Here is a 27,527-nt window from a genome sequence, read left to right on the forward strand (position 1 = left end):
GTGATCGCTTATGAGCGCCACGACGATGATAACTGCTCGACGAAGAAGAGCGTGTCCGATGTCCACTCCTTGATGAAGACGATGTATTCGACGACGAATCGGATGTAGAAGAATAAGCCGATGATGAAGACCGAGTTCTTCTTGACCGGCGATTGATGTTATCGGTGGCAGGCCTAACTGATGACTGTTGACCGGTGACCGGACCGGACCGGTGACCGGACCGGTGATCAATGACCGGACCGGACCGGTGACCGGACCGGACCGGTGACATGACCGGTAACCGGACCGGACCGGTGACCGGCCGGTCATATTATGACCAGTTACGTCACCGGACAAAGACCGTAGAATGGCGGCTGCCATGTGGTCTGACATTGATCCAGTCTTTCCATGATCAATGTCGCCGGTATGCATGGTGTGAGTCATAAGATCTGATGACGATCGACTGACAACAACACCATCTTGCCCGGTACCCAGTGACTGACAAAACCGCTGGTCATCCTTGACCAGTGGAGTCACCGGGTAATCAACGTCGGATGGAGGTTCGTTGCGTTTGCGGCTAATCGACGTCGGCCGGCGACCTGCTTTTGTCCATACGTCGTAAGCCCACAAATCGCAAACCGCACATTTGTTATTAAATGTGCAACCGGTACATGCCAGGCAAGTATCGTGGGAATCCCACCTTGCCTTGATATGACCACAAGAACCTCTATCCTGTAAGTTCATTCTGAAATAAAAGAAACAGAAAGAACCTACAAAAGACAAATTAATGATTATAAATTCAAATAAAAAGTTAAACCACAAAAAGTAAACACAAAGAACGCTGTCCAATTGACCTCAATTACTTATTGGGGAATAGGCACGAATTCCTCGTGGTTCACGTGCTCATGACGTCATGTACATGAGCGACGATACAAACAAAGAAACCCAGCAAAAGCAGAAATATGACAATTACTGCAACAAAAAGTATAGAAATATAAACCGAATGATACAAATAAAAGATAAATAAACTTTATCCTTTTAAAGTCCGACAAAAACATAGTGAAAAGAACACATAAGTCCTGAGCCTAAAATAGGCGTGCACATGGTTTTATCCGGAAAGGAAAGATGAGTTGTGGTTCTTGATTTCCTGTTAGGTTGCATTGTACTATGTTTAACCTGATTTGGATTCTTATAGAGGTGGACGATTCCCAGCGCTTGAATATTTTCCGGATGAAATAACTCCCTTGGAAAGGGGTAAGCTAGAGATAACAGGTAACGTATTTATGTGGTCATAGAAACATTCAATCAAGCATCAAAGCTATGGAGGAAGTCTTAATGATGTGATAGGAAATGTGTCAGTTTGGTTTAAAATACTTAAGACAGAAGAAAATTAACAAAGAAAGTAACAGACTAGACAATTGGTATATGCATCCCGATATCAGTTCATCCTGGTGGGGGATAAATAAAACTAAAGTATCCCTATAACTGGGTTGTTCCCTTTATCTTGCACTATTCCCTGTTACTCACCTCACAAGTTCTCTGAAGGGCATGACTAAATGGGACCAATCTCAGTCCACTCTATAAACATCTACTAGATGCATACATACCTGACACTGGACATTGGAGATCTGCCTGGTGTTAATGACCAATGTGTATTGCTGTTCATGACAAGACACCTTCCTCACTGCCGCCCCTGGTGTGCCCAGTTTGACAGCATCGCACCACTTCCATATGGCACCATCCAAACAGATGTGCAGCTCCTAGCAATGAAAAACTAATCATTAAGAAATGGTATTCTTTTAAACAGTGATCAAAATGAGAACAAGCCCGCAAGTCATTTGCCGCTATTCACCAACCAAGTCTTAGATTTGGAAGTAAAGAGCAGAGTAAGATCTTAGAAGACATACTTCAGAATAAGATATTGGACAAAATAAGATTGATGCCTATGTAATTCGCAAACTGTTCTAAAGAGAGAATGTTGGAATTATAAGTAAGATTAAAAAAATATAATTAAAATATTAAAAAACACGAATAGTTTGCCAAAAAATATCTTATTAACAGGTGACAATCACAATCTCTCTGTATAGTCTCGTGTCATCTCATCTGTCTATCTGTCTGTCTGGAAAAAAAACTGCTCCAAATATTTGCTTTACCTGTTTCATGGTGTGAGACCGCCAGGAATACTGGTGCATTTCTCGGGGCTGCAGCACAAGATTCTCGTCTGTGCCCACCTGACCAAGGCGCAGGGTCTGCTGGGTGTTGTTACATATCACATAGTGAGCAAATATCACACTGTCCTCTTGGCTTGGATCAGCTGTTAAAAAACATATCACACAGTGAGTGAATATATCACTGTCCTCTTGGCTTGGATCAGCTGTAAAGAAACATATCACATAGTGAGCAAATATCACACTGTCCTCTTGGCTTGGATCAGCTGTAAAGTAAAATATCACATAGTGAGCAAATATCACACTGTCCTCTTGGCTTGGATCAGCTGTAAAGTAAAATATCACGTAGTCAGCAAATACCATGTTGTTCTCTTGGCCTGGATCAGCTGTTAAGTGACATATCACACAGCTAGCTCATATCACACTGTTGTCTAGCCTTAAATCATCTGTAAAGTAACATAATACATAGTGAGCAAATATCTCACTTTCCTCTTGACTTGGATCAGCTGTACCACACATATCACATATTGAGGAAATATCACTGTTCTTTGGGATAGTAAAAACAATAATTATGTATCACTTGTTCTAATTAAATGAAAACAAAATTTGCAAATACCATACTGCTTGTCTCAGAGCAGCTGTTAAATAGCATACATTTAAAGTAGTGTGCAAAAATTATGCAGTCTGCTTGGCTAACATCAGGTGTACATGAATGAAGCAAACTAAACAAATATCTGCCTAAAATAAAATTAGGCTGAAGCTGTTTGTATGTGTGTGTTTTTCAAATAGAATGGCATTTACTTAGTACTTATAGTAACTAAGTATTTTTACAGAAGAATAATGCAACAATCAAAGTAAAAGACAACAATGTTTCAAGAAATGCCCAACATTCAACTGGTTTGGGGTATCAAAAGAGACATTATAAGGTTACCTGTGCCAATCTGTGTCCAGGCCTGAGCAGCACATGTTAGACTGTGTACAACCCCCTGACCAAAGGTCAAGGTCACCGGGTCACAGGCTATGTCAACATCTACAGTCCGGACTGGTGTGGTCTAGGAAGAGGGTGTAAGAGATAACATGTTGGACCTGACTACAGGTTGTCATATTCATGGCAATTAATTGCATATAATTCACAGGCAGTTATCAGCAAAGCAAATGACAACTGTTCATTTTACATGTCAAGAAATCAGCTCATTAACATACATAAATCAAGAAGACAATCTATTATGTTTTAAACCAAAGCAAAGCTGCACTATTAACAGCAAAACTCTACAAAAACTACTATACTTGTTTTTAGTAAGTGGGTTAAGTACTATTACAGTATACATCACTCAACCCGACAGCCTGTCTGTAAGAGCATTCCTGAGAGTGTGTCTGTAAGGACATACCCGAAAGCCTGTCTGTAAGGACATACCCGACAGCCTGTCTGTAAGGACATACCTGAGAGTGTGTCTGTAAGGACACAGTGCCCGATATCTCCAAAGTAGAGACTACTCGGTCCATTGTCAACGTCTTATACTCCAGAATGTCAACACCCAGACTTGTGGAGCCCTTCAATTAAAGCATGAACAGTGATGCTAGGTCAGATGTGTGATATAAAGTGATGTGAATTTTGAAACCTATAATTTGGAAAATAAATATCCTGCTTACTGGTTTCACCAAAACTCTTCAATTGAAATAGATCCTGTCAAGTAATGAACCATGTATGTGAAGAAATCTTGAGAAAAAGATTCAAATGAACTAAGTAGGAAGAGATATCACACCCCTTAATAGACAAGTAACAAGAAAAGGGCCTAACAAAACTATTTCTATACTCATAATTATGAATAAACAAGAGCAATCCCTACAGAAACTGGATGCTAAACGTTCTCTGTTTGAAGGTATTTGGGTTTAACAATTAATTGTTATCAACATGTTCACATAAACAAGCCATATTTACAGGTAATTTAAAAAATATCTTTTCTTAAAGCTCATACAGACCTGAATGTTTGACTTATTTAGGCTGCCTGCCCAGTGAGAGGCAGCTAGCAGCAGGTTGTCAAGGGTTACCACTGCAAACTCCCCTGCAGGCTGGAAACTTGGGCAAAGATAGAAAGGCTGCAGCTTCGTGGGTACCACTGTAATTAGTTGAAGCAGCATTATATAGTATAGTATTACACATTCTGTTTTCATTCTGTTAAAAGAATATGCAAAGTAGAAAAATCAGAAAATTCATATGCCAATGATGGTTTGCTTTTAGGCATTAAGGCCAGCATTTTTTTATTATCTGTTTTACGGGAGCGACCGACCCTATTTTTCGACAAATACAAATAAAAACGAAAGTCACTTTCTTTTTTTTAATTTACATTTCACCCGCCGACATAGTATTTTATCCAAAACTAGAAAAAAAAATTGCGCAGATTGCCAAAAGTGTTGTTCAAAATTTGTTTATAATACGGGTTGTTTCGTTGTGCCAATTTGACTTGTAAAGCGTCAGCGATTTTCATTGGCTATTGCAGCCAATACCACACGCTATTAGCCAATTGGTGAGTATTTAACAAATGATTTTAATATTGCATTTCCGAAATGGCGGACATTAACATCAACGAGACAAATGTAGCATATTTTAAAATCAAATTAATTAAAAATGGAGCAGAAACAATTTCAATTAGAAAAGATAATCTTCAGAACACCATTGTTGACATCATGCCCAAATTATGTGATACGAAATTCAAAATAATAATGAGTTTTTGCAGATGATGCAGAGGTGTCACTATCAATAACTTTCGGTGTGTTAAAAAGTTTTGGGTAGGTTTAATAAATATGCGTATTTATTAAAATGCATATCCTGTAATATTTTTATAGATAAAAATCAACATCCCGAAAATGTCCAAGAAGTACTACTTTACGTTTCTTAATAATAAACATGAGGACTGAACCACAGGTACTTGCATCAATAATCCCATTCCCCACCCACCCATATATATATTCTTTATTTAGAAAAAAAAGTATGCAACACAGCTTCTGAAGAAAATAACATTGGGTCCCGATGTTCGTATGTCTGTCAAAGTCACAAGAAAGTTTTATTTATTTTTCTTGACATTATTTTTCAAAAATGAGTTATTATTTAGCCAAAATATGATGTTCTATCAACTGTAAATAATGTTTTCATACTGCAAGATTTGTACTGCAAGGAATGCAAATAAATATCACACCTCAGGCTCTGTTGATAAATGTGCTCAGGGCCCTCTTTTGGCCATTTTTGGGGCCGAAATTCGGCCCCATTTTCCCACCTTAAAATAGTATACTTTTTTCCCCTATTTCACCTAAAAATTCCCCCCTCCAAAACCAAAAAAAATATTTATTTTTTACTTTTATACCTATGTTGCCAGCTGGAATCTTGCTATAAACCTTTGATTAAATGTATATTTATGTAAATTACATTAAACTAGAGCAATATTAAGTGTTGAATCATTGGTGAAAAGATCTTGTAAAATTCCCCTTTCCGCCAAAAAGGACGTGAAATTCCCCCCTCTAAGGGCCCCGGCCCCAATCCCCCAAAGTGTAGCAAGGGCCCTTGTGCTCAATCGGCTCTATGTATTTGTTCCAAGGGTTATTATTATCTTCACATTTATATAGCTCTCTCTGTTTATTATATATCTAAAACATGTTATTGCTGTTTCTCATAAAAATAATACAGACAACACATTCCATAGAAATTTTCATTTGAACTTAAACTGTGAATAAGAGAGGAACAAAATAATATGTGCAAAAGTTTACACCATTTTATTTTGACCATACTGTGACTCTTTTACGAAATTTTTAAAATAAAATACTATTTTAAAATATACAATTACATAGTTCAAAAGTTGTGTTCTATATATAATTAATCTTGCGAGTAAGTTATATACAGTCAGCAGAGTAATTCTACTAGAACAATTTAAATCCTTGCTACATGTGCTATTTAATTCTTTATACGGCTTTCTGTGTCTTTAACATCAATATTTTGTTGGGGCTAATGTGAAGCCAATGGACATGATACAAAACCTACGAAGATTACCGCCATACAATGTCACATACAAAATAATTATCACCTAATCCATGTGTTTTGAGAGAATAATATTGTTTAACTCTTTATTATATAAGTAAATATTAAGCATGTGAAACAAGGACTGGTTATTTTTAACTCCAAATGTATGATTTGATCACACCTAGAAGAAGAAAACACTTACATGTTACACACCAAATATTGAACCCCTGACCCTTGCGGTGTCTGTGTTGATAGGAATTATCAAAGACATTAATCTATATAAATCAGTTAACCCCTGAAGCGCAAACAGTTTTGACCACGGAGACATGCTTTGAGGAAACTTAACAAAGAACCACTATATGGTTGGCATGCAACGCAACAAACCAAAGGGCCTTGCGGTTTCAGAGAATGATTATACTGTATTATTTATATTTATAAGCAAAACAGTTACCCCTAGGGAGGGCAAATTCTCTGCATGATTTGAACAAACTTCAAAGAGAACCTCATAACGATGTTACACGCCAAATATTGTAGTCATGCCTCTTGTGTTCACTTTACATATATAAACACTATAACTCTCTCTGAATATAAAATGAAATGCAGCACATGTTTTTAAAAGTCTATAACTCACGGTTTCTTAAATAAAATATTCACATTTTATGTACTAGAACTTTCACTACACAAAGTTTGGATCAAGATCAATTCAAGCGCAGTCTGATCAGGATCCAAAGCGTTTGCTTAACATCTTAAGAAGTACTGACTGAATGACAATAATGTTGAACAGTTTGGATCCTGATCAGACGGCTCTTTTAGAGCCAAAATGGTCGCAATCGCCTTAAGGTCCAATTTCCTGTTATGTGGCTCATTTTTTCTCATGATTGATACAAATTATCATGATATAAAGCAAGTATGTTGTATATTAAATAGTATTTTTTAGTGTGCATATTCCACCCATGGATGAAAGTTACAAAGTTGGTTGTTATTTAAAGCTATTAAACAATTTTAAAAGTTTTCAATTCTTTTTTATTTAAGTCAAATGCATGCTATATTTGTTATAAACATCCATATGATTAACACTCAACAAAAGTTTAACGATCACTATAATACACTACACACCTGGCGTGGTTAATGGTCTCTATTGAAAAATATAGTATAATACATGCGAAAGGTGCTTTTACATATAAATATATATAAAAATATGTTTACTATTATTATAAAAAGCTTCTACAACAGTGTAATAAGATATATAAAACACTTAAAGGTTAATGCAAGTATACATAAGGTTAAATTGACTTAGTTTTAAATTTAAAAAAATAAAAAATAAAAATCAGTTTAGACAGTTTTATTTTTATATTTTTGGTAGACTGCTCACTTTTCATGATTTTATTTTTATTTTTATTTATCCCCCCCCCCCCGACTCAATTTTTTTGAAAAATTTCCCGTAAAACAAATATGGATATCCCCCGCCAATATACTTCTGGAAACAAAAGTTTTCTGGAGGGATGAACAACGCCAATATGCATCATCCTCTTATCCATATATATATATATATATATATATATATATATATATATATATATATATATATATATATATATATATATATATACATATATATATACTCATACCAAGTTTCAATAAAATCTTTCAAAGCACTTCCAACATATGCCCTCGGACACACAAAAAAGCATTTTTTCAAAATACAAACGGCCATAACTCTGTTATTATCCGATGGTGTGCAATGCTGTTTGGCGTGCATCATGCTTTTATCAATATATATATACTCATACCAAGTTTCAATGAAATCCGCCAAAGCACTTCCAAGATATGGCTCCGCACACAAAAAAGCATTTTTCCAAGATACACAGGGCCATAACTCCGTTCTTAACACATGGTGTACAATGCCATTTGGCGTGCATCATCCTCTTATTGGTATATATACTCATACCAAGTTTCAATGAAATCTGCAAAAGCACTTCCAAGATATGGTTTTGGACACAAAAGTGCCGGACGAACAGAAGAATGGAGAGACGGAAAGAGGGATGGACAACGCCAAAACAATAATAATAATATTGCAACAACGCACAGTTTTTAGTAATTAAGAATGTAATTACCGTCCACAATTGCTCATTACGTGTCAAATCTTGGCTTTTTTGGGGCATACAATGCATTAAATGCATGGAGGTAAGAACAGAACTTAGAAAATACGGAAATCATTAGTGTATAAATGAATGCCTATTTAATTCAACTCCATAAAATAACATATCATTAGTCAAGTTTAAAGTAATATCCACCTCTTCCAAGACAGTGCAGGTGATTGGTCAGGTGTAATTCCAGGCTCTCCAATGTGACTCCCAGCTGCAGTCCAGGGATCAGGCATGGCACAAAACACGAGTCAACCTTCACAGAGGCAGCAAGGGAGGCTGGCGGGACCAATACTTCTGATCTGTGAAACCAACAAAATACATTGTACAGTCTTTCAAATAGCAGTACAATCGATCTCAAGATTCAAATCCTATAAACTTGTTTAAGAGTTAGGACCAACAAATTTTTGTTCAAGCCCATGAATAACAAGGCTATTGTCAAGCAATATTGTCCCCTACCGGCTCCACCATTGTCAGAAATTCCACCATTTTCAGAATTATTATTTTTTGGTTGCCATAGCAACCACAATTTTTGACGTAGGAACGAAATGAAATGACGTGCATAATGTCCATATTGCCATCTATCCATGTTGCAAGTTTCATGAAAAAATATTAAGAACTTTTAAAGTTATTGCAGGATCCAGAAAACCACCATTTTCAGCAGTATTTCTAGTCTATTTGTTGCCATAGCAACCAGAATTTTTGACGTAGGCACAAAATGAAATGACGTGCATAATGACAATATTGCCATCTATCCATGTTTGAAGTTTCATGAAAAAATGTTAAGAACTTTGAAAGTTATCGCATGATCCAGAAAAGTGTGACGGATGGATGGACTGACAGACGGACTGACAGAGGGAGCGCAAACCATAAGTCCCCTCCGGTGAAACCGGTAGGGGACAAAAAAACAAAAATTTGTCTGAGCAATCCCAGTTCAAATTGTACCAGTGCAGGTCATGCTGACTTGACTCAATGTCAATCAAGGTAACTGATACATATTCATTATTGTATAAGCATTGATGCAAACAAATCATGTTGTGAAAACTTGGGTTTATGTATGAAATTTAAAAAAACATAACAGCAATACATAAAGCTACTTAAAAGCCACATCTCCTTGCATAGTTTAACTGATAATTATTAGGTTTTAATAATAAAATTACTAACACAACTAAAGCCAAATGCATGTATTTAAGCAGCTGTTTGTCTGTTTGTAGTTGTTTTCCTTTTTTTTTAATCAGAAGCGTATCATGATAAAGAGGTACCCTTCCCACACTTCTCCAACTCCAGCTGGTTTTTGAACATAGTTATGCCAATAACTGACATCTGAATCAGAGGCAGGGTGAGAAAAGCCGTAGAAATAATTGTATGACCAATACCCTCAGAAGTTATGTGACTGAGACCGCACTGAAAACTGATCAAGAAGGCCCAGTTTTGAAAGTAGCAATCATTTAATAATTTAGGAGAGATTCTTTTTGGATGATTGAATATGTGAAATTGTTTATATTTACAATAGCAAAAAGAATCTTATTCTACTATTTGCAGTGCCATAATGCCACAAATTATCCAGTCCTAGCTCTACAATGAAAACAGTATCTAGTCCTAGCTCTACAGTGAAAACAGTATCCAGTCCTAGCTCTACAATGAAAACAGTATCCAGCCCTAGCTCTACAATGAAAACAGTATCCAGTACTAGCTCTACAATGAAAACAGTATCAGGTCCGAGCTCTACAATGAAAACAGTATCCAGTCCTAGCTCTACAATGAAAACAGTATCCAGTCCTAGCTCTACAATGAAAACAGTATCCAGTCCTAGCTCTACAATGAAAACAGTATCCAGTCCTAGCTCTACAATGAAAACAGTATCCAGTCCTAGCTCTACAATGAAAACAGACTCTAAAAGAACTATCTGTGTAAGCCTAACACTTAAAATGTTATCAAACTTACAAATTTTAACTCAAAAGTCATTTGGTTAAACTTATGATGTATTAATCAAACAATTTTGTTGGTAAGATTCCTATTTTTGCTTCTGCTGTGACCTCACCCCTCTGGGTTTGGAATGTTCAGCCTCCATATTTGGGCTGCGGCAAGGTCTCGAGAGTCTGCATGGCGCACCTCGGGAAGAACCATTTCTGAGACATCATTCTCTGACAGGCTCATTTCAGCATAGTCAACAAACTGCTGAATGAGACCCTCCCAGTATTGCAGACGACATGCAACCTGCAACATTGAAGACTAAGATTTCACTAAACGTCTAGTTAAGATGTCATTCATACCTTTCAAAGTGATAACATAATATATACAATGAAAGATCCTTATATTTATTTGGTCTTTTATGTAACACATATACACAAATGTTACTTCAAACATGAATTGCTTAATATGTTTCTGAGAAACTTTTGTTGTTATAAACTTTGTCTTAAGGACATGATAATCTAATCTTCAGAGTTGTATAAATAATTATAGAATCATAAAGAAGTCCTATGATGAGCACAAAAGTCACCCAAAAAGTGCTAAAAAGCACACTTGCATGATTATATTCAGATTAAGTCAAGGTCATAGATATGCTGCGGGGAAAGACTGAATAATGAATGCTACAAAGTAACAACTGTATACAAATACAAGAGATGTAAGTAATACAAATGTTTTAAAAATACTAGTAATCAGAATCAATATGTGAAGGGGACAAAGTATAGCAAAGTACTCACAGTGATTGGTGGTTCTATGATATTTTGTGTGTTAAAGGGAACTGGTGTAGAAGTGAGGCTAGATATAACTCTTGGTGTGCTGTAACCCCAGGTCATGGTTGAGTTACCACTCCTATCCTGGTTACAAAACACTATTTCTCCAAGATTAGGTACCAGGTCAGTATCATCTGCAGATAAAAAGTTATCCCAACATATAAGCATACAGGTAACTGATACACATTGTAATTAACATTATTAAACCATATTCTGGGAAAACCAGGCTTAATTCATTGTGTAAAGTAAATATCCAGATTAGCCTGCCCAGACTAAGGAAGTCTCTTACAAATCAAAAACATGTTTGATGGAAAGTGTTGCCTCAGCTTAGCCAGTGCAGATTGCATATTTTACACTCATAAATAAAGCCCAGCAGATTGCATATTGTACACTCATAAATAAAGTCCAGCAGATTGCATATTGTACACTCATAAATAAAGCCCAGAGATTGCTCATGAACTTGTAGGCAAAAAGTGAAACAGCTCAGGTTATAGACATGTAAAATTAAATTACTCCTTAGGTTGACAATATTTTTTTTTGTTTTAACATAAATGTTATATGCTTTCTCTTTTATTGCGTGTCCCCAGAATGAAAACAGTCAACCATACAAATGAGAAAATGTTGATGATATGCAATATTATTTTATGAAAGTATGATATGTGTACACTAAAGCAAAACTATACAAGTTTACTCCTTTTTAATATATATGAACAATAAGATTACAAGCTTTAGGTAATATTTTACCGTCACTCATTCTGTACTGGTACTGCCCACTTCGAAGGTCATCAGATGAACTGTGAACCACAAACTGCAGTGACCCAGTTGAAATAGGTGGCACTTTATTGTTACTTCCTGCCTTTGATTTCGATAGGTCATCCTTTGACTTGAATATCACCTATGTAATAAACAACAACACTGATGTGTTAATGTAGTTTAATTCAAAATATTTATCATATGGTTCATAATAATGTTATAATTAAAAATGCAATTTGTTTAAAGGATTATATAGAGTATAAAACTATTTTGTTTATAAACAGAACAGAAGAAATACAAAGAGGTAAATAAGAGCACAATCGAACAATGTTTAATAAATAAATCCTATTCAAGACCTAGTAAACGAATGACCTTGAGATCGCATATAGAACCCCTGGTATACCATGCAGATTATTTGATCTAGTCTATTACCTTTGAGAATTCTGTGATGTGATCTAACACCATCTGCAAGCACAGCACATGCTCCTGTCCTAGATTCACCGTCACCATGCCAGTTGCTATGGTAACAATTGTCTGGGACAGGAAGTTGGTGTTGCCATGAGAAATTATGGTGAATGTGGCATCTGCTTTAAGGGAGCACGGACCCAGCAAAGGCAGCTGCCGATTGTTGAGAGTTGTCTTCAACATGCAGTCACGCATGTAGGCATTCATTGCTATGCCAGTGACTTCACCTATACATAGCTAAGGGTATAGTTGCCTGGCATACATTGAGACACTTCTTCATAATTGTTGTAATATGGGCAAAATGCTGCGTGGGATTCAAATAAAAGTTAACATTTTTTGAAAAATTCTTTATAAATAAGACTTAAATCAAATGAAGAAATGGTTTATATAATTTAAAACATCCACAGAACAAGAGATGTGTTTGTCAGAAACCCCCTTTTGCGCCGCTTTGAAATAAAATTTCAATATATCATATGGCAGGTTAGAAATTGTCTCCCTTTTAAAGCTTATTACTTCCCTTGAATTGTATTTTTTTTTAACTTTTGACCTTGAAGGATGACCTTGACCTTTCACCACTCAAAATGTGCAGCTTCATAAGATATACATGCATGCCAAATATCAAGTTGCTATCTTCAATATTGCAAAAGTTATGGCCAATGTTAAAGTTTTCGGACAGACAGACAGTTCAACTGCTATACACCACCCTACCAGGGGCATAAAAACAAAATAAACAATACAAGCAATAGCTTACTGCTTTATCTTAATCAGCACCAAGTTTACCGGTAATAATATTTTTTGAATTTATTGGCTACAATTAAGTTGACCTGGCTCAGATTTCTTGAACGTTTTTAAGTCTGTCTCACTATCATGATTAACTTAAGCTCACAAATTATATATCCAAATTCCAAACAATGTTTTCATTTTAAATTTGTAATTAAAACAAGACTATTGCCAAGCAATATATGTCCCCTACTGGCATCACGATTGTCAGAAATTCCAACAATGACTGTCATAATTAAAAAAAAAATCATTTGTTTCCATAGCAACCATAATTTTTTACGTAGGAACAAAACGAAATGACGTGCATAATGTCCATATTGCCATCTAGCCATGTTTTAAGTTTCATGAAAAAATATGAAGAACTTTTAAAGTAATCGCAGGATCAAACAAAATCTGCACATACATGTCACTCCATGGGTAAAACCAATCTGCACATACCTGTCACTCCATGGGTAAAACCAATCTGCATCTGAAGATTGCTGAATGATGAGCTCACTTCTGGCTGCTCATCACATGGCTTGGTTTCCATGGAAACAACAATCTGTTCAGTTTGCAATACAACTGAGCTCACATGTCTAAGAATGTCTGCAAATGTAACAACGCAACATTATTTAACATGTGAATAAATAGGGCATTTTAAAATAAAATTATACCCTAACAGGTGATCTTTGGCAAGAAATTATTTCATACTTTATTTCTAAGATTCTTCAGCATCATCATTAAAATGTGTCTTAATACAAAATATTGAAAACAAGACTATTGCCAAGCAATATAAGTCCCCTACCGGCTCCACCATTGTCAGAAATTTTTTATTTTTTGTTGTTGTTGCCATAGAAACCAGAATTTTTGACGTAGGAACAAAATGAAATGACGTGCATAATGTCCTTATTGCCATCTATCCATGTTTCAAGTTTCATGAAAAAATATTAAGAACTTTTAAAGTTATCGCAGGATCCAGAAAAGTGTGACAGACAGACTGACAGACACACAGAGCGCAAACCATAAGTCCCATCCAGTGAAACCGGTAGGGGACTAACAAAAGCTATCTTTTGAAACTACAGCTTTGTAATTTAAGCGACTACTGCCAGGTTTGTTCAAGAGCAAATATCTCAGGAATTTACTGAATGCATGGTGTGAAAAAATGTCTTAATACTTTTATCCTTTACTTCATGCTGATGACTTATACAATTTTTAATTTGATGAAAAATTTAGAAGCAGATTGCTTCACAAGCTTATAACAATTTATGCTACTGACATGACAATTTCGAAATTAAGGGAATACAACTCAGGAATGAGTGGGTCATTTTGATTGTCTTGCAAATGTTCACTATATATTGTCACAATCAGATTACATCTTTAAAGTTTCAATTAAATAACTTGAGAAAAGTGGAAGTAGTTTACTCAACACACATATACAAATCAATGAGGACAATCTAATCAAAAGACTATTCATTTTAGAAACTGACGGAGTTACTCCAATTAACCCTCCTCTTAAAATGTGTTTGCTTAGGGGCAACACAAATTAAAAACAAGAGGGCCATGATGGCCCTGAATCGATCACCTGACTAACCAAATACAATCCCAACCCAGTTTTCATCAAGATAAACATTCTGACCAAATTTCATAAAGATTGGATGAAAACTGTGACCTCTGTTGTCTACACAAGGTTTTTCTAATATTTGACCTATTGACCTAGTTTTTGACCCCAGGTGACCCAAATACAATCCCAACCCAGATTTCATCAAGACAAACATTCTGACCAAATTTCATGAAGATTGGATGAAAACTGTGACCTCTATTATCTACACAAGGTTTTTCTATTATTTGACCTAGTGACCTAGTTTTTGACCCAAGATGACCCAAATACAATCCCAACCGAGAGTTCATCAAGATAAACATTCTGACCAAATTTCATAAAGATTGGATGAAAACTGCGACCTCTATTGTCTATACAAGGTTTTTCTATTATTTCACCTAGTGACCTAGTTTTTGACCTAGTGACCTAGTTTTTGACCCCAGATGACCCAAATTCCATCCCAACTCAGATTTCATCAAGATTAACATTCTGACCAAATTTCATACAGATTGGATAAAAACTGTGACCTCTACTGTCTACACAAACAAATTGTTGACGGTTTTTCTATTATTTGACCTAGTGACCTAGTTTTTTACCTCAGATGACCCAAAAACAATCCCAAGCCAGATTTTATCAAGATAAACATTCTGACCAAAGTTCATAAAGATTGGATGAAAACTGCGACCTCTTTTGTCTACACAAGTTTTTTTTTATTATTTCGCCTAGTTTTTGACCTAGTGACCTATTTTGTGACCCCAGATGACCCAAATACATTCCCAAGCCAGATTTCATCAAGATAAACATTCGTACCAAATTTCATAAAGATTGGATGAAAACTGCGACCTCTATTGTCTACACAAGGTTTTTCAATTATTTGGCCTAGTTTTTGACCTTGTGACCTAGTTTTTGACCCAAGATGACCCAAATACAATCCCAACCCAGATTTCATCAAGATTAACATTCTAACCAAATTTCATAAAGATTGGATGAAAACTGCGATCTCTATTGTCTACACAAGGTTTTTCTATTATTTGACCTATTATGTGAACTATTTTTTGACCTAGTGACCTAGTTTTTGACCCCAGATGACCCAAATACAATCCCAACCCAGATTTCATCAAGATAAACATTCTGACCAAATTTCATACAGATTGGATGAAAACTGTGACCTCTACTGTCTACACAAACAAATTGTTGACGGACGCAACCACACACGCACACACAACGGATGCCGGACATCACACGGTCACATAAGCTCACCATGTCACTTCGTGACAGGTGAGCTAACAATTATAACCTGTTCCATACACATTGCTGACATACTTAAAGCACAAAACCAACACAAAATGAATGCCTTTTAGCACAAATTAAAAAAGCCTAAAATTTCAGCTTTATACAAAAATTCGTCCCAAAACGTTATGAGTCAGGGTCCTCAAATAATGCCTCCTTTGGTACAGAAGGACCTCACTAACTACAAATTAAAATACACATACATACATACACACATGTATTAAAAATATTGAAAATAGTCAATAAGCTTGTGGATTAATTCCTAATAAAGACTAATTTCTTACCAAGTTGCTTTACTTTAGCCATTTCTGAGTCTTCTGTGTGTGGCTTTGTTGATGACCTTTCTCCTGTGTCGACCTTTGACCTTGGCAAAACCTCATCCATGAACTGCATCACTTGTTTCACTTTGGGAAAAGACAGCTTTGTACGAAGGGGTCGCTCAAGTTGTAAATAAACATTTGCTGAAAAAACAACACATTTACCTGTTCTTTATTTGCAAAATTTCACATAAACAAATAGTGATGAGAAAGGTGGTTCATAAGGCATCAGTCATGTGGCATTGATATAAGACGGTCTGCACAAGATAATATCTGAAAACCACGAGTGTGAAAACAACTTTTAAAACATAACAAACAACAACATGATATAAGAAGAGAATCTTTCATATTTTGTATTCTCAGAAGAATAACATTTGTACATAGGAACTGTAATTGCTAAAAAAAGATTTTTGAACGAGAATTTATGAGATTACATCAGGATGTAAATCTTTATAATTATTTCATAAATAAATAACCTTAGCAATATAAACACAAATTTTTTAAATAAAATTCATTTTAATTATTAAATACTTACCTGTTATCGTATGCTTATACTTTCCAAGGGGAAATAACTCATCCGGAATTTTAACTGGGAATCTGCCACCTCAATACCGTAATACAGGCCAGGTTAAACATAGTGCAATGCAACCTAGCCAAAAATCGGTAACCAACCCTCAATATTCTTTCAATATATATACAAAAATATTAATCGAATAGCGGGGTGGGAGGTGGGACTTACCGATAACAGGTAAGTATTTAATAATTAAAATGAATTTTATTTAAAAAATTTGTTTTAATGTCATAAATACTGACCTGTTATCGTATGCTGATCTTGCAGCTGCGGTGGGAAGGTTCGTATATATTTTCCCAACACAGTAGAACCCATAAACAGGGTTATCAGCTAATGATATCAAGTAATCTTCGTTAAAACGGTATTAATTATGACTTCTCGGACAGAGTAATATGTCTATGTCGTAAAGAAGACACTACCGTTAGTGAAACCACAACAAGCCCAAACATATACAAATTGTATTGTTGGCACTTCAGAAAACGAAGATAAAAAGATAACAAAGGTGGTCGGATTCCACCAGTAAACAGCTTAGAGCACGTCAAAAAGTGGGGTGTGATTAATATATGCCCACAAAACAGACAGAGCTCTAAATTCATGCGGTCAGATCCTAAAAAGGAATGAATCCTTAGATAGGATAAGAGTAACTTTCCTTAGTCGAGGTCTAACCCCAAGAAATAGAAGCCGCAGACACATCTCCCCCCCTTTTTTGGGGAAATGAAGAGTGTCTTTTGAGAACCTCGAATGGACTTCCGACTAACACTGCTGAGATAGAACTTCAAAGCCCTGATTGCCCAAAGAAGTTTATCCTCATCTTCATGACTACCAGTTTAAGAAAAACTTGGAAACTTGAAGGTAGAAGCCATATAGAGGACTTGATATTAAGCAAGGAATCCTGGCTGACACAACAAAGTGAAAACGACAATAGATCCAACTGGAATTGGTCGCATTCAACAGAAAAAGCGTGAATTTCACTTCTCCGTATGGTAAAAGCCATAATAAGAAGGAAAACCGTCTTAAAATTATATTGGAACTGTTAATAAGCCTGATGAAAAAGGTTCATAGGGAGCTCATTAAGCATCCCAACATGTAACACAAGTCAAAACCGCTTAAGAAGGTAAAGGAACGAAAAACATAGTGTTGACGTTCCATAGTTTGGATCAGTTCCAAAACAGGTAAGACAGCACAGAGTTGCGATGACTTACACAAAACAAGGTATACGAAAGCATAATCTCTATCCTTTGATGAAGAAAAGAACAAATTTCTTATCATCAAGAAAAAGATGAGAAAAACCTCTATGTATCTAGCAGAGTGATTAAGGTAATAACTATGCTCTCGAAATACCCAGTAAAAAATGAATTTCCATAGAACCTTTATACAGTTCTGATGGAATTATCCTTGCACAAGTAACAAGGATTGAAACTCTAACAGAAAAACGTTCTTCTGTAGAGATAACTAAAAGTTAATAATGGCCAGACATGTAGTGGCACATGTTTGGATCAGTAAAAATATTTCTCTCTGAGATATGATATTTGACCTGTGAAGAAGTTTCCTGAAAATAATTGTACAGGAGACTTAAAAGGTCGTAGAACCATAATCCCATGGTTCATCAAGTATATTGCATGAAATTATGGCAAAAACTCAGTTATTGCAAAAACTCACCAAGAAGGCAAGATTATTCCAGTTTATGTCAATGGACGAATGTATAACAATCGCACACCCTGCTGGATCGATTTCTGTAAACTGCATTATTGACGTTGTTCAGCATACCGGTAAACACTGCGATATACGATCGCATAACGCTAATTACTAGCGTTTGATAATAAACAACATTCTTTGATATACTATGTACACCATGCAACTTAACTGCCGCGCATGCGCAAATACATTATTTGAACCCAACGGAAAAATAATTCGAAAGAAAGAACTGCAGGACAAAACGTCCAACAGGGCGTTGAGACGACCTGGTATGAGTAAGACGATAGAGAAAATTTGTTGTTCTTGCAAAGAACGAATAAGTTCCTGATTTCCAGTTACAGTGTCTGTAAGTAAACCACGACCGATATGTGATAGTTGAAACCATCACAAAGGAATCGTGAAAATGTGTTGTAAATGAAAAACAGCTAAAAAGAATTTTCGCTTTTCAAGATGTAATGTGCAGGTGATATTCATTAGGATACCACATAATTGAGAAAATCAAGATACGTTGTTCTATGTGATCATCCATAACCTTCTCTGCTCACATCTGTATAAGATGTAAGGAAGGTTGTGGTAGAATAAACTATATTCTTGCCAAGATAATCTTCTAGTCTAGACACCACTGAATAGTGGTAAATAATGACAAAAAGATGGAAATCTGTGTCATTGAATAATCCCGAGATTAATACAATTATCTTAAAAATAAGCTGAAACGGACGTAAGAAAAGACGTCTCAGCAGAAGGACCGGTGACCGGACCGGTAAATACCGACCGGTGACCGGAACCATTTGTCAAGGATGGGTGGGCAAAGAAACCACGGCAAGCCGAACTTTCCCACTCCAAACACACTTGAAAATTGGTAGAATAGGACAGTGTTTAACACTAAAATTGGTAGAATAGGACAGTGTTTAACACTTATAAGTTTATGACCTATCTACAGAATATAGCCTCTTCTTGAACCAATAACAGGCACCTTTAAAATCCTGGATAATACAGGTCGCGAAGTCATCGATTTGCGAAGTACGGAAATATGATTGACAGTGGTACCTCCGGAATCGGAGGTGTGATGGCAGAAAAAGGTGAAAACCCTAGGAGTAACCTTAAGCGGGTCCACGCTTGCCGGTAGAATGCATGGAAGTCTTAAATTCTGACTTGATTAATCCATTTACTTCAAGACTTCTAACCGGGACGAATTCCTAAAAGGAATACAACCAGTTATAGGAAGACGGCCTGTTATGGCCAGAAGTGTAATAGAAGAATAACTTTAAGATGAGGTCCCTCCAATTCCTAGGATATAAGATCTGAGTTAAATAGGTCCTAAGCCATCTACAAGACTGTAGCCGCTATGCGGTCAATCTGATAGGCAATCCTATGTATCAGAACTCTTGTTGATTCCAGTAGCTTGAAAATATGCACTGTCGTAGGAGCAGTAGAAAAGCAGAAGTCGATACAAAATGTCGTCTTGCTAATCCTGCTAGCGTCATTAATGTGTCCCAACTGTTCCGTGACACTGACTGCAAAGTCTGTAGCCGATAGGTAAAGGCGGTTAAAACAATTCATCCTTCGGGTCTCGAACATAAATTAATAGAGGTCAAATAGTAATGTTCGACCTCAATGCTAGTCTCCGGGCCCACTTCAGCCGATCTATCTGCAAGACCAGTAGTCTGCATGTAGTCGGTTGAGATAGAAGTACAAATAACAGATATAGCATGATTTGGTAACCGTCGCCAGTAGAACATCAGTATTGAAAAACACAAAAAGTCATGTAGATTGTTGAATCCATAAAATATAGAATTCAATACAATCATAGCCAGGGGTATACAACTAGGTAATGTAGACGATACCCGTGATATTAAAAATTGACCGATGAAAACACAGTGGAATACCGGTAATTGGTAACTGGTGACGGAACCGGACCGGTCAATGACCGGTAACTGTAGCCAGGTGAACGGACCAGTCATTATATGACCGGTGACGTTATCAGTTAAAGACCGAAAAATGGTGGAATCCATATAAAAACAAGCATGGCTTACCTTTTACAAACGAAAAAAAATCCATTAAATCCACACAAATTAATCCGAATGAGAAATAAAAAGATAAATAACACAATTTATCTATTCAAAACCCCAATCAACCAAGTGAAAAAACAATATTTTAATTCAGAGCCGTAAAAGACACGTATACACCTGGTTGATCCGGAAAGAATATTGAGGGTTGGTTACCGATTTTTGGCTAGGTTGCATTGCACTATGTTTAACCTGGCCTGTATTACGGTATTGCGGTGGCGGATTCCCAGTTAAAATTCCAGATGAGTTATTTCCCCTTGGAAAGTATAAGCATACGATAACAGGTCAGTATTTATGACATTAAAATGCTTATACACATAAATAAAAAAAGACAGTGAATTAAAACATAGATAAATCAATTTGTCTTGATAGCATACCTTGCCCAGTCATGAAGTCAGAGAGCCCAAGAGTATAAAGGCTGGGTGGAATACCAGTCTGGGGGTGGGGGCGCCCTGCCCTGCTCTCCAGCCAGTACACAGAGAAGTCAGAACAGTCTGGCAGCAACCTTGCATCTGTCACTGGATTAAAGCACAAGCAGTTGCATCAGTCACTGGTATACAGTACAAACAGTTGCATCAGTCACTGGATTAAAGCACAAACAGTTGCATCAGTCACTGGTATACAGTATAAACAGTTGCATCAGTCACTGGTATACAGTACAAACAGTTGCATCAGTCACTGGTATACAGTACAAAAAGTTGCATCTGTCACTGGAATACAGTACAAACAGTTGCATTTGTCACTGGTATACAGTACATACAGTTGCATCTGTCACTAGAAAGAGTATAAACAGTTGCATCTGTCACTGATATACAGTACATACAGTTACATATTACACTGAAATACAGTACACACAGTCGCATCAGTCAAAAAAATACAGTACATAGTCATCATTTTTGGAAAAATTGAGTCAGATTCAACAAAACATATAATTTGATATCACGTTTTTCTACACAAGAGGGCCAAGATGGCCCTAGTTCGCTCACCTGAGAGGAGTCGGTTCATTCAATCTTTACCAAATGTCAAACTTGACCTAGATATTGTCCAGACAAATATCCTGGTCAAGTTTCATCATTATTTCATCTGCGAGTCATGATCAATGTACATATGAAGTTTCATGATCCTAGGCGTAAGCATTCTTGAGTTATCATCCGGAAACCATTTTTCTAAGTTGAGTCACCGTGACCTTGACAGCCATTGTGTGAATACCTTTTTTGGCACTGTGACCTTGACCTTTGACCTAGTGACCTGTTAATCAAAAGTGGTCATCTGCGAGTCATGATCAATATACCTATTAAGTTTCATGAACCTAGGCATAAGCGTTCTTGAGTTATCATCCAGAAACCATTTTACTATTTCAGGTCACCGTGACCTTGACTGTTGACCTAGTGACCTGAAAATCAATAGGGGTCATCTGCGAGTCATGATCATTGTACCTATGAAGTTTCATGATCCTAGGCATAAGCGTTTTTGAGTTATCATTCAGAAACCATTTTACTATTTCAGGTCACCGTGACCTTGATCTTTGACCTAGTGACCTGAAAATCTATAGGGTTCATCTTTGAGTCATGATCAATGTACCTATGAAGTTTCATGATCCTAGGCATAAGTGTTCTTGAGTTATCATCTGGAAACCATTTTACTATTTCTGGTCACCGTGACCTTGACATTTGACCTAGTGACCTGAAAATAAATAGGGGTCATCTGCGAGTCATGATCAATGTATCTATGAAGTTTCCTGATCCTAGGCATAAGTTTTCTTTGGGTTATCATCCGGAAACTATTTTACTATTTTGGGTCATCGTGACCTTGACCTTTGACCTAGTGACCTGAAAATCAATAGGAGTCATCTGCGAGTCATGATCAATGTACCTATGAAGTTTCATGATCCTTGGCATAAGCGCTCTTGAGTTATCATCCGGAAACCATCTGGTGGACGGACGGACCAACATGAGCAAAATATTATACCCCCTCTTCTTCGAAAGGGGGGGGGGGAGCATAATGAGAAAACTGCCCCCCTCCCAGCAGCCATGTTATTCAACTGACCGGAACCATTTTTGTACTCAACTCTCGTATCAAGGAAACAAATGTTCTGAGCAAATTTCATGAAAATTGGGCCAAAAATGTGACTTCTACTGTGTTCACATGTTTTCACTATATACATATAGAGAAAAATGACCCGCCCACTGGCGGCCATGTTTTTTCACCGATCCCAGCCATTTTCAAACTCGTACGAGATATCAATAAAATTTCATGATAATTGGGCAAAAATTGTCACTTCTAGAGTGTTTACAAGGTTTCTCTATAGCCAAATAGGGAAAACTGCCGCTATATACATATACAGAAAAATGCCTCGCCCTTTGGCGGCCATATTTTTTCACCGATCTCGACCATTTTCGAACTCGTCCGAGACATCAATTGAACCAATGTTTTGACCAACTTTCATGATGATTGGACAAAAATTGTGACTTCTAGAGTGTTTACAAGGTTTCTCTAAAGCCAAATAAGGAAAACTGACCCGCCCACTGGTGGCCATGTTTTTCAACGGATCGGAACCACTTTTGAACTCAACCAAGATATCATTAAGACAAACATTTTGACAAAGTTACATGAAGATTGGGCATGAAATGCGACTTCTACAGTGTTTACAAGGTTTTTCTTTTTTTTGACCTAGTGACCTAGTTTTTGACCCGGCACAACCCAGTTTCGAACTCGGCAGAGATTTCATTGGGACAAAGCTTCTGACCAAGTTTCATGAAGATGGGACAAGAAATGTGGCCTCTAAGAGTGTTTACGAGCAAATGTTAACGGACGGACATACGCCGGACAAAGACCGGTCACAAAAGCTCACCTGAGCAATCAGGTGAGCTAAAAAGCAACAAAAACAGCAAAATTATATTTAAGTGTATAAAGCTTAAGTGCCCATGACATCATTATTAGATCATTTAATTTAAAAAATCATATCCTTTGCCACTAATGATGCATCACTGTAGATATTTTTTTATTTAAAAATAGGGTGGTAGAGGTATGATAGACAGAAAAACCAGTTTGCCTTGATCATTTGTAATATATCACGCTTTTCCTTGATCATTTGTAATATATCACGCTCAGCATGAACATAATAACAGCTCGTACCACCTTGCCGTTCTTTTATTCAAAGCCTTTCTGATATATTACAAAAAGATCAGGCATTAACCTGTTTTTCACAATGAGTAACTTTAATACATATATACTTGCATCTGTCACTGACAGATTAAAGTTACACTTTCTCTTATAAATCAATGCTTTTAACAGCCAACTTAGCCCCAAACTATCGCATAAGGGAAACCCAGTGAAATAGAGAATAGTTTTATGTTCTTATATGTCAACTTATATAAACAAGGTTTAAAGAAACTGCAATTTCTTATAAATTGTTTGTGGTTCACCACCTAATTCACGCCTTTCTCCTACCTGGAATAAGCAGGTCCTCTGTCGCCCCTTTTACAAGCACATCATAACTGGATGTCTCAAACTTCTGTTGTTCTCGATGTAAGGATAACACTGTGTGAGGCTGGGAGATGTAGACGAACAAAAAGGGCCGAATGCACACTGTCCCCTGCCCTATGATCCTCTCCTGAGCTGCAGAATCCGTTGTGTACATGTGCAGCATGTATGGGTCAAGGACAGTCGGTGATGCATCGTTAATTTGAAGGTTATCAGTGGAATCTGTATCAATCCTCCATTCTAAGTCTTGTTTCTTCGGCTTGTTTTTCTTTCTGGATGAGGCTGATGTCTGAGCATTTACTTTAATTGCCTTTTCCACAGTTTTGTGGGAGTAAAGTGTGCATGAAATTCGACCAGCAGTCAAAAGTAGGTCAACTGGTGTCATGGTATCACAGTAACTATATATGTCTGCTGTTTTCTTCTCCAAGTGTGGTTTAGTCACTGTCAAATTGGATATTTCACTTCCAACTCCACTGTCATGTACATACTCTGTCTCATCCGTGCTAGTATCACATTTGCCTTTGTTTGGGTTCATTGACCCCAAAATGTCCTTGACCTTGTGTTGGATTAACTGAATCTGATTGGTACTCACAGTGAGGTCAAGGTCACTCACAATGTTCAACTCCATTCCATATCCACAGACAAGGTTGGTCTACAATAATTGTTAAAGGCTCCTTGTATACGTACATGTAGTAAAGGTAGTAGTATCTTCCATTAATAATAACATGTATTAACCACATGTAATATTTCTTCTAACAAACCAAACATAAAATCCTCTGCGAATACTAACAAACAAAATGTCCTGACAAACAAAAGTGTTCAAAATTACAAACTTCTTAATAGTACCGAACTACAGTGTGCCAATAATAATTAAATGTAAGGTGAAAACCTGATTTAACAAGAGATGTGTTTGTCAGAAACACAATGCCCCCTATTGCGAAGCTTTGAAATAAAATTTCAATATATCATTTGGCAGGTTTAGAAATTATTACCCTTTTTAAGCTAATTACTTCCCTTGGATTGTATTTTTTGACTTTTGACCTTGAAGAATGACCTTGACCTTTCACCACTCAAAATGTGCAGCTCTATGAGATACACATGTATGCCAAATATCAAGTTGCTATCTTCAATAATGCAAAAGTTATGGCCAATGTTAAAGTTTTTGAACGGACTGACGGACAGACGGACAGTTCAAATGCTATATGCCACCCTACCGGGGGCATAAAAACAACTATTACAACTCACCAGATATTGTCCATATACTGAGGGCATGTAGTTGACTATTGCAGGGGCCACAACCAGCCTCATATCACAAGGAGAGATAACTGGAAACAGCTGGATCTCAGAGTGTTCGTTCCTGGAAATTCATATGTAGGCGGCATTCGGGCAATACTGGGCTTAATGCATGTGCAGTAAGTGTCGTCCCAGATTAGCCTGTGCAGTCTACCATTGGCTAATGTGGAACGACACTTTATACACACTACATTAGGCTCCATTTTTACAGAACAAGGCTTAAATAATGATAAATAATAACAATTGAACATGATGATGTTGTTAGTTTTTTTTATAAACAATGCTCTATTTAAGTTCATGACCTGAGATAAACTGGGATACAATTCATATATAACATACTGACGAATATTGCCAACACCTGCAACTGAATAATTTTCATCAGGTAATTTTATGTTCAATGTTGTAATTCAGTATTGCATTATTTTTTTCAAAATAAAGGCAGAAATTTAAGTGTTTAGTTTTAAGGAATTTATTTTCTGTCCATTTTTACATATTTACAACAAAAACTACAGGGCTTGCATATACTTAAATAGTAATTAACTCTCACTATTGTCAACATAAAATTGAAGTAATACAAGTATGTTTATGTTTTTAACAATCTTGAGACTTTGAATATCAAATTCTTGGAAGTAAAAGCTTCCAAACTTTTTTTCTAAATATGCTTGCCCATTTGAAGTTATAAGTATTCAAAAGTTAACTGTAGGTTTGGAAAAGAGAACAATAGTTTAGCAAGAGCTGTGTTTATATAACATAAAAAGTCTAAGGAGTGTAACTTTGCCAAATATAATTTAACCAAAACCAAACTCAAACGGTCTGTAAGTTATGGAGGTAGACTCGCACACCAAAATCAGGTCAAAATCTGCAAGTGTATACGTAAAAGTCTACAAAACTGATATTCTAGAAACAAATTTACATCAATGAACCAGAATGAAGCTCGACCTTGATCTGTCAGTCATCCAGGTAAACTCACACACCAAATATCAGATGAATATCTGAAAGCATCTAGGAAAAAAGTACTTAACGAAATACTGGAAGGATGGACAGATGGAAGGACAGTGTGACTGATAAATGCTCACCTACTGTGGGCAGAAAAACAGCGGCGGACTGTACATATAGCTATACAGCATGTATTTATTACTGCTGTGAAACTTTTATTCTAACATGGAACGCGACTTGTTTTCTATAGACAAAGAAGGAAATCAAGTGTGGGTTATTCTGCAATAACTTATGGGCGGAGCTTAATGTTTCGAAAATAGTTCCGAATAAATAAAGAAAATATTGCAGTAAAATGCACGTGCTAAAAACCGCTCTAAAAGAAATGTAATAAATGTAGCATGTATATAAAAATAACAAGAGCACCGCCTTGCGGGTGAAGACCGCTCATCTATTTTCTTTTTAAAGGTGAAGGGACTCTCATTTTCAATCACAAAGGAGGGAGGGGTGGAGTGAAGAGGGGTGTATAGTGTGGGGGTGTGGACATTTATTACATTATTTTCCAAAAATGCGGAAAAAAAATGCAAAAAAAACACAAAAAAACATGGGGGTGGGGGGGATTCTTGGGTGCGATGGTTGGACGGTATTTCAAACATAAAATAATAAAAATAAATATTTGTGTTTTTTAACCGTTTAAAAAAAATGAAATTTGGGGGGGGGGGTATAGTGTGAGGGTGTGGTGGTCATTTGTGAGATGATCTTAAAAAAAAAAAAAAAAAAAAAAAAAAAATTAGGGGGGGGGGGGGGGGGGGGATTCGGGTGGGGGGCAGGGGGGGGGGTTGGAATTCTTGGGTGCGAAGGATGACGGTATTTCAAACATAAATAATAAAAATAAATATTTGTGTTTTTTTAACCGTTTCAAAAAAAAATCATTTGGGGGGGGGGGGGGTGGGTGGGGGGGGGTATAGTGTGAGGGTGTGGTGGTCATTTGTGAGATGATCTTAAAAAAAAAAAAAAAAAAAAAAAAAAAATAGGAGGGGGATTCGTGGGGGGGGGGGGGGGGGGGGGGATTCGGGGGGAGGGCACGGGGGATGGTTTGGGTGGAGTCTATTGTGGTATGTCAGGTAAGAGTAGTTTTGTCAATCAAATCTAATCATAAATAAAGAAGTTATGGCAATTTTAGCAAAATTTAATAATTTGACCTTGAGAGTCAAGGTCATTCAAAGGTCAAGGTAAAATTCAACTTGCCAGGTACAGTAACCTCATG

At 36.7% G+C, this 27,527-nt stretch overlaps 1 protein-coding gene across 1 annotated transcript in view; it reads right to left on the minus strand.

Annotated features, from left to right (window-relative positions):
- LOC127879316 (intermembrane lipid transfer protein VPS13B-like) overlaps positions 1-27,527 on the minus strand; it is a 104,220-nt gene that overhangs the window by 42,217 nt on the left and 34,476 nt on the right. Inside the window, exons 25-39 of the mRNA XM_052426085.1 lie at positions 25,280-25,391; positions 24,002-24,686; positions 20,929-21,069; positions 16,187-16,363; positions 13,475-13,621; positions 12,224-12,483; positions 11,783-11,933; positions 11,006-11,172; positions 10,342-10,517; positions 8,451-8,602; positions 4,128-4,264; positions 3,588-3,698; positions 3,079-3,199; positions 2,133-2,293; positions 1,587-1,739 (exon numbers count right to left, since the gene is read on the minus strand). Coding sequence (XP_052282045.1) covers positions 1,587-1,739; positions 2,133-2,293; positions 3,079-3,199; positions 3,588-3,698; positions 4,128-4,264; positions 8,451-8,602; positions 10,342-10,517; positions 11,006-11,172; positions 11,783-11,933; positions 12,224-12,483; positions 13,475-13,621; positions 16,187-16,363; positions 20,929-21,069; positions 24,002-24,686; positions 25,280-25,391 — 2,851 coding nt within the window. The remainder of the gene's footprint in view (positions 1-1,586; positions 1,740-2,132; positions 2,294-3,078; positions 3,200-3,587; positions 3,699-4,127; positions 4,265-8,450; positions 8,603-10,341; positions 10,518-11,005; positions 11,173-11,782; positions 11,934-12,223; positions 12,484-13,474; positions 13,622-16,186; positions 16,364-20,928; positions 21,070-24,001; positions 24,687-25,279; positions 25,392-27,527) is intronic.

The sequence above is a fragment of the Dreissena polymorpha genome, chromosome 4 (assembly GCF_020536995.1).
Source record: "Dreissena polymorpha isolate Duluth1 chromosome 4, UMN_Dpol_1.0, whole genome shotgun sequence".
In the NCBI taxonomy this organism is placed as follows: domain Eukaryota; kingdom Metazoa; phylum Mollusca; class Bivalvia; order Myida; family Dreissenidae; genus Dreissena; species Dreissena polymorpha.